This window comes from Gymnoscopelus microlampas, assembly GCF_963454915.1.
Source record: "Gymnoscopelus microlampas genome assembly, chromosome: 16".
Classification (NCBI taxonomy): domain Eukaryota; kingdom Metazoa; phylum Chordata; class Actinopteri; order Myctophiformes; family Myctophidae; genus Gymnoscopelus; species Gymnoscopelus microlampas.
This window is the reverse complement of record NC_139953.1, coordinates 3,839,731-3,847,230: the sequence shown is the minus strand read 5'-3', so window position 1 is coordinate 3,847,230 and position 7,500 is coordinate 3,839,731. Positions and strand designations below refer to the sequence as shown.

The 7,500-nt window shown below is 41.0% G+C and overlaps 1 protein-coding gene across 1 annotated transcript in view; it reads right to left on the bottom strand.

The window, feature by feature from the left end:
- Nucleotides 1-883: 883 nt before the first annotated feature.
- Nucleotides 884-7,500, bottom strand: part of LOC311063468 (SERTA domain-containing protein 2-like) — an 8,492-nt gene continuing 1,875 nt past the window's right edge. The window contains exons 2-3 of the mRNA XM_084082946.1: nucleotides 6,580-6,810; nucleotides 884-5,028 (exon numbers count right to left, since the gene is read on the bottom strand). Of these exons, the coding sequence (XP_083939072.1) occupies nucleotides 4,438-5,028; nucleotides 6,580-6,804 (816 nt within the window). The 5' untranslated portion in view covers nucleotides 6,805-6,810 and the 3' untranslated portion in view covers nucleotides 884-4,437. The remainder of the gene's footprint in view (nucleotides 5,029-6,579; nucleotides 6,811-7,500) is intronic.

Genomic DNA, 7,500 nt, shown 5'->3' with positions numbered 1-7,500 from the left:
AAGTTCAAGGATTCTGCTATCGACTTTCATGGTCTTTTATAGAAATACGTGAAGCCTGGCTTCATTATCCTGGCTGGACATAGCCTGGCTTGACAAGGCCTAGCTCGACAAAGTCGCTCCTTTTCAGCCTGGCTTTGCTTCGAGGAAGGGAATGAACGAGGCTTATATGGACCCGACTTAGTCAAGTCTGGATTTGGCTTAAGTCCAGGCTTAGTTTATTCACCTTTTGAGGAACAGGCCCCAGGTCAGCATATAAACCTATACATTCACCTAGACACACACATCAGTCCTGAAGGTGTGTGTTTTCGGCCAAGTTCCTTGAATTCATGGATATATTTTAGTTTTCGTCGCATTCCTAAGCCGATAATTTGGCGGACCGGTAGGCAGCGGTTCCGGTAGGAGACCCAAAGGAGACTGCTACCGGAACATTATATTCATTCGTTCATTAAATTATTGGTTTAGGAATGCGACAAAAACTAATCATGAATTCAAGTCTCCATGGGGTGACTAATCCATAGAAAAGTCATTTTGGGGCTGAACTATCCCTTTAAAGGTAGTGTAAGTGATATTTTGGGGGATTAAATAAGGTTTTTAGTTTTTGTAAAAATGTTAAAGCTCTATTTTGTGATAGTAATCATTGCTATAGAGTGTTTGTTCAGTAACAGTGTTAAATAGCTCTACATTGTGACAGTAATCATTGTTATAGTGTTTGTTCAGTAACAGTGTTAAACAGCTCTATTTTGTGATAGTAATCATTGCTATAGTGTTTGTTCAGTAACAGAGGTCTCCCTGTCTCTCCAGCTCTTTAATCTGCTCAAGATACACTTTTATACTGCATGACTATATCTGAAAGTCACCAAAAAAACAAGGTCAGAAACCCATCAACTGATAATTCATGTTTTATTAAAATGATATAAAATGACATATTTGCAATAAACAAAAAATAACACGCCCTGCAGTTTGACCTCATTCAAAGTGTCAGTGACATCATGATTCTTTTGCTACAACGTATTGGCAGTGATAATAAATAATAACTTATATGAGGTTTCACAATGAGCGTTTACAAGCACAGTTATGGAACTGTAATATCCCCGGATGATTATTATGTCTGTGTGCATCGTGTAAACATAGCTGAGACTGAGATGAACAGCAACAAGTAGATTATTGCAATCTCACATTATACGTAAACACCATATTTCCATAACTTGATTGTCATGAACTTTCACTTTCACCCTGGCCTCACTGTTATGGGAATGTTATTATAGGCCACAACATAAAAAAGAAATGTCTAGAATTTTCTGGGGAAAAGAAAACACAGAAAGGCAATAAAAAAAAGCAACTTTGTAAAAAACTGTTTTTTTTTTAATCCAAAGAAAATAGCAGATCTACAAGCTTACAACGAGTCGCATCGCAACACATTGTGAACTTGTAGATCGGCTTTATTTCATTGTTTTTGGAACAGGGCTTAAGTGGTTGTTGACAGGGTATGTGCATGTAAACATTGTGATGGATAAATGGCTTTTTAACCAGAGCGGTTGAAACAGAGTTTTGAAAAAAAATAGCCGATCTACAAGCTCAAAACGTGTCGCACTGCAACGCGTTTTGAGCTTGTAGATCTGCTATTTTTGCTACTTTTGTGTGACACACAGAATAAATGGCTTTTTAACCAGAGCGGTTGAAAACAGAGAGTTACGACACGCCTTGTTCGCGATCACGAAGGTTAGGTTGGAACTAATACAGCAGTGTTTGGAACTATAGGTGAACATTGAATATTCTATGAATATTCTCTGTATACTACAGGATTATATGGGAGTGCGGTAACACACACTCTGTCAATGGCTCTGACTTTGACTTGAGGCGATCAGATGACAGAGGTGACACCGGCTCAAACCAGACAAACCAGTTAAAGTGACATATAACCCATAGTAAGACCTGAGGCGGATTCTACATAAGTAGTTCTCGAGACTTTTTTCGTTCCAAGGACTCCCAGATTGATATATACAGTATGTTTGGCCGCGGACCCCTGTCTGAAAAGATGAGAAGATTTTGTGTTCAAACACTTTCAAGATTTTTAAAAAAATGTTCAAAAATAGCAGATGTACAAGCTTGTATATGAGCTTGTATATCTACTATTTTTGAATAACCAAGGCTAAAATCTAAAATGACACAGCTGCTTTCCCGGTTTTAACGGATTAAAACGTCCAACTGCTGACGTTTTTGTCCCACTTCTACAATACAAACTTGTATACTATCTACAAAATGAAAAAAGGCATATAAAACAAACAATATCTTGTAAAAATATCTCTCTAACATGAAAATATATATATAATCAGAATACGTATATTTATATATATGACCGATATCCTCGGTCGATAACGAGAGCATCAAGGAATGCAGGCTGATCATCATTTATGTACAAAAAACAACAAGAACATTGCATCTGATCAACACTTTAAGTCAGTGGTGTTATAAACGTTTTGTGTCCCAAGGCACACCGACGAGCAAGAAAAACATCTCACGGCACCAACATGAATGCTACACAAGTGTGGCTTGAAGGGGTTTTAAAGGTTCTGTACGTGATATTTTTTGGTTAAAACTCTTTCTCACAGGCTTTTTAACAAACACAAAATTCATTTTCAGGTGGGACGCCAATTTCATCCAATCGGGAATGTTGTCTGCTCATTTCTTTTGTGACGTCACTTCTGATTTTACGTTCAGTTCATCCCGTATTCTGTATTCTCTCTCCCTATTGGATGAAATTGGTATCCCGACCTGAAAATGCATTTTCTGTTTACTGAAGAGCCAGAGAGACATAGGGAGACTCCTGTTACCGAACAAACACTCTATAGCAATGATTACTGTCACTATAGATAGATCTAATACTCATTTTAACAAAGACATATCACGTACGCCACCTTTAAGTATAGCGAGGACGCAGCAACTAACCAATCAGCACTGATCACCCCATCGACCCTGTAATGGCTTACCTCCCACAGTAAATAAAGGCTGCTTGAGATAGATTGTAGACATTGTATAAACGTTTATGTGAATATAAGGTGTATGTATATACATTAATATATAAAAAACATTTGTTCTGAGCTCATAGGTTCACGTAGTGTAAAAATTCACAATAAATTAGATTGTATAAAAAAGACTGTAAGAAAATAAACAAATAAAATGTGTGTTAAAAAAAAACATGCAAAAATATGTAATCAATTGAACATGTCCTTTCACTGTGTTTGTGTGTGTGTGTGTGTGTGTGTGTGTGTGTGTGTGTGTGTGTGTGTGTGTGTGTGTGTGTGTCTTTCTCAGTGGTGGAAAGTAACCAAGTACATTTACTTAAGTACTGTACTTAAGTCAAATCTTGAGTATTTGTACTTTACTTGAGTATTTCCAATTTCCAATACTTTTACTTCTACTCCACTACATCTCAGAGGCAAATATTGTACTTTTCCTCCACTACAATTATTTGAAAACTTGAGTTACTAGTTACTTTGTATATTTTGAGTATTATTACAAAACATACATGAACCACTTCAGCCCTATATACATTTCGGCCATTTGAAAATGGACGATCTACAAGCTCACAATGTGTATCGCAACGCATTGTGAGCTTGTAGATCTGCTATTTTGATGCCAATACTGTGTGTGTGTGTGTGTGTGTGTGTGTGTGTGTGTGTGTGTGTGTGTGTGTGTGTGTGTGTGTGTGTGTGTGTGTGTGAGAATCATTGTCTTAAGAGCAATTGTCCTCCACAGAGGGTTCCCAGTCTCTGTACTAGTCCGCTATTGGTTGTAAAAATCACCGGAGCCCTAAGTTGAGAACCAGCATCGTTAAAGGAATAATTCACCCCAAAACATTTATTCATGGAGATTTCTTTTAGATGTTTTTTGTCATGTGACAAAAACTAAATCAATCTCCAAGGCTTCAAGGGGTGAGTTATTGATATAAAACAAAGTCCTTTTTTGCGTGAAGTATTCCTTTAACCCATTTAGACCGGGAACGCATCTCTGTGTCATTTTTAGATTTCTTAGGCTATTTTTGAAAAAATTTAAAATTCGAGCAAATCTTTGAATATATATATATATTTTAAAGTGAACATTTTTAACTCACATCTTTGCTTCAGGGGATTCTACAAAATTGCCATTTTCATGTGAAGGACCTCCCAAAATGATATGTATTGGTCCGCGGACCCCCATCTCAAAATATTTTGTTCCAGGGACCCCCAGAAGCAAAGATTTGAGTTACAAATGTTTTCGCTTTAAAAATATATATATATATTCAAAGATTTGCACAAACGTTAACAATTTTTCAAAATTGCAGATCTACAAGCTCTGAGAGTGCCGCTCTATGAGCTTGTAGATCTGCTATTTTTGAATGGCCAAAGCATGAAATAATGTGGTTACACAGATGCGTTCCCGGTCTTAATGGGTTAACCCTTAGGACCCCACTATTATCTCCATGATGTGGTCCAGCTCGGTCAGCGTGGTGAGGGGCGTGGCCGTTCCGATGGCCATGGTGTCCAGGTCGTAGTACGACGCCTCCACGTCCGACAGGAACTCCTCCAGGCCGGGGTTCGAACCGGCAGCCGAACCGGACGAAGAGGAAGAGGAGGACGGAGCGCTCCGCATCTCCAACTTCCCCAAAAACACCTCGTCCTCCTCTTCTTCCTCCTCCTCCTCCCCCCGTCCCAGAATGCACCGGGGCGGCCGCATCATGGCCGCCGCCGACTCCGCCTCCTCCAGGAGGGCGTGGCCCATCATCTTTAGCTCCGCCCTCCCCCAGCAGTAGGACGACTCCTCCTCGTCGGGGCAGAGGTCGTAGGTCATCTGGTTTGGGTCCGCGGCGGCCGCGCACGGAGGTCGACACGAAAGGTCGCCGTTGGGACACAACATGTCACTGTTCAGACACAGAGCGCTGCAGTGTGGGCCCAAAACGGGGCCGTTCTGGAACAAGACGTGGTGGTGGGGGTCCAGGAGGGGCTGGGGCGATTCCGGACCGCAGGACACCATGAACGGGTCAGGGACCACCTGGGGTTAAGACAAGGGTTTCATTATCAATAATGGAACTGAATGAGAGAGAACTTACTGTCTGTCTCCCTCTCAGCCGTCCTACTGTCTGTCTCTCCTACACTGTCTCCTTCTCTCAGCTGTCCTACTGTCTGTCTCCTTCTCTCAGCTGTCCTACTGTCTGTCTCCCTCTCAGCTGTCCTACTGTCTGTCTCTCCTACACTGTCTCCTTCTCTCAGCTGTCCTACTGTCTGTCTCTCCTACACTGTCTCTCTCTCAGCTGTCTTACTGTCTGTCTCTCCTACACTGTCTCCCTCTCAGCTGTCCTACTGTCTGTCTCCCTCAGCTGTCCTACTGTCTGTCTCCCTCTCAGCTGTCCTACTGTCCGTTTCTCCTACACTGAGAGGGAGACAGACAGTAGGACAGCTGAGAGGGAGACAGACAGTAGGACAGCTGAGAGGGAGACAGACAGTAGGACAGCTGAGAGGGAGACAGACAGTAGGACAGCTGAGAGGGAGACAGACAGTAGTATATTTTGGACATGTTATCATAAGCCAGAACTTTTAAAAACAATCAACATTTTTCCATAATAGTTAAAATAGCAGCTGACAATTGCACCTTGATGCATTGCAAGGTTGTAGATCTGCTATGTTTGCTATTATGTGGACCGACTGTCCACACTGTTATTAAATCTGATCTACTGTCCTCACTGTTATTAACCAATTTAGACCGGGGAAAGAATCTGTGTCACTTCAGATTTCTTTGGCTATTCAAAAATAGCAGATCTTCAAGCTCATAGCACGGCACTCGGTGCCGTGCTATGAGCTTGTAGATCTGCTAGCCCGGAAATAGCCAGATCTCCAAGCTCTCTGCGTGTCGCGCTCGCGACGCGCCGAGAGCTTGGAGATCTGCGACGTGGGGGGAAAAAAACGCGGAAGTGGTGTCTGTCTCGCGCTGAGTAATTCACGGCGTTAAGATTGTAACACGTTTATATTTAAGTATAACGGCACGTTGTGGCGTTATAACGTATCATTTACCATTGATAGAGTGGACTTTTATGACATAGTTATATTACAATAAAAGAACCGGACGTTCCCCCCAAAAAATCTTGACAATTTAACATTTGTAACTCAAATCTTTGCTTCATGGGGATTCTAAAAATGTATTTTTTGAAAAAAACCTATGTTGCTATATCAGTGGTTCCCAAACTTTTTCATGTCAAGGACCCCCAAAATTATATGTATTTGGCCACGGACCCCCATCTCAAAATATGTTGTTCCCGGGACCCCCAGAGGCAAAGATTTGAGTTAAAAAAAACATATGTACTCAAAGATTTGCACCAATTCTTTTTTTTAAATCGAAAATAGCAGATCTACAAGCTTGTAGATCTGCTGTTTTTTGAATAGCCCAAAGAAGTCTATAAAATTACACACAGATGCGTTCCCGGTCTAAATGGGTTAAATCTGATCTTCAGGACTGACTGTCCACGCTGTTATTAAATGTGATTTTGAGGTGTAAACACAGAACAGAGCTGGTCTGAGATCAGATCCTATATATATACAGTATATATACCTGACAGCTCCCATGGTCCTGGTCCATCTCCTCCTGGATCTGGCGCACGGTGTTGGCGATCAGCACCGAGCGGCAGAGGTCGGGCTCGGCCAGCGTGTGGCAGTGTTGCAGCTTGACCAGGGACATGTCCAGCAGGGACTGGCGCTGGAGGCCGTACGACGGACGCTCTTCGTCCGCTAGTACACCGCTGTCACACAGCTTACGCTTGATGCCCCTGGAGTGCATGTCGTTCTGCCAGAGAGAGAGAGATCCAGTGTAAAGTAACTTAAGTACATTTACTCAAGTACTGCGCAATTTGGGGAGGGAAATATTGTACTTTTACTCCACTACAATTATTTGAAAACTTTAGTTACTAGTTACTTTGTGAATTTTATTATTACAAAACATACGTTAACCACTTCAGCCCTATATACATTTCGGCCATTTGAAAATAGCAGATCTTGCATGATGCGTCGCGATACGCATTGTGAGCTTGTAGATCTGCTATTTTCAAATGATTTTTATACATTTGAAAACTTGTGAAATGGGACACTTTGCATAATGACTACTTTTGGTACTTTAAGTACATTTTGATACCAATACTTTGTACTTTTTACTCAAGTAGATTTTGAATTCCAGACCTTTACTAGGAGTGTTTCTACATTGCAGCATTGATACTTTTAAGTAAAAAATGGGAGTACTTTTTCCACCACTGGAGAGATCTGTCAGGGTTAGGTCTGTCACGATTATTACATAACCGTTTTTTTTAGACAATCGTAATTCTTTTTTTTGCATAATCGTCATAATCGGTTCCATGTTGAAAAGTGTTCATATATTTTCAAACATTTTCAAAAACAGAGGAAATAGCAGATCTACAACAAGCGCGAAATGCGTCCGTCACAGCTATTTCCACTATTCTCTTATTTTTTTAAGTATAAAGTT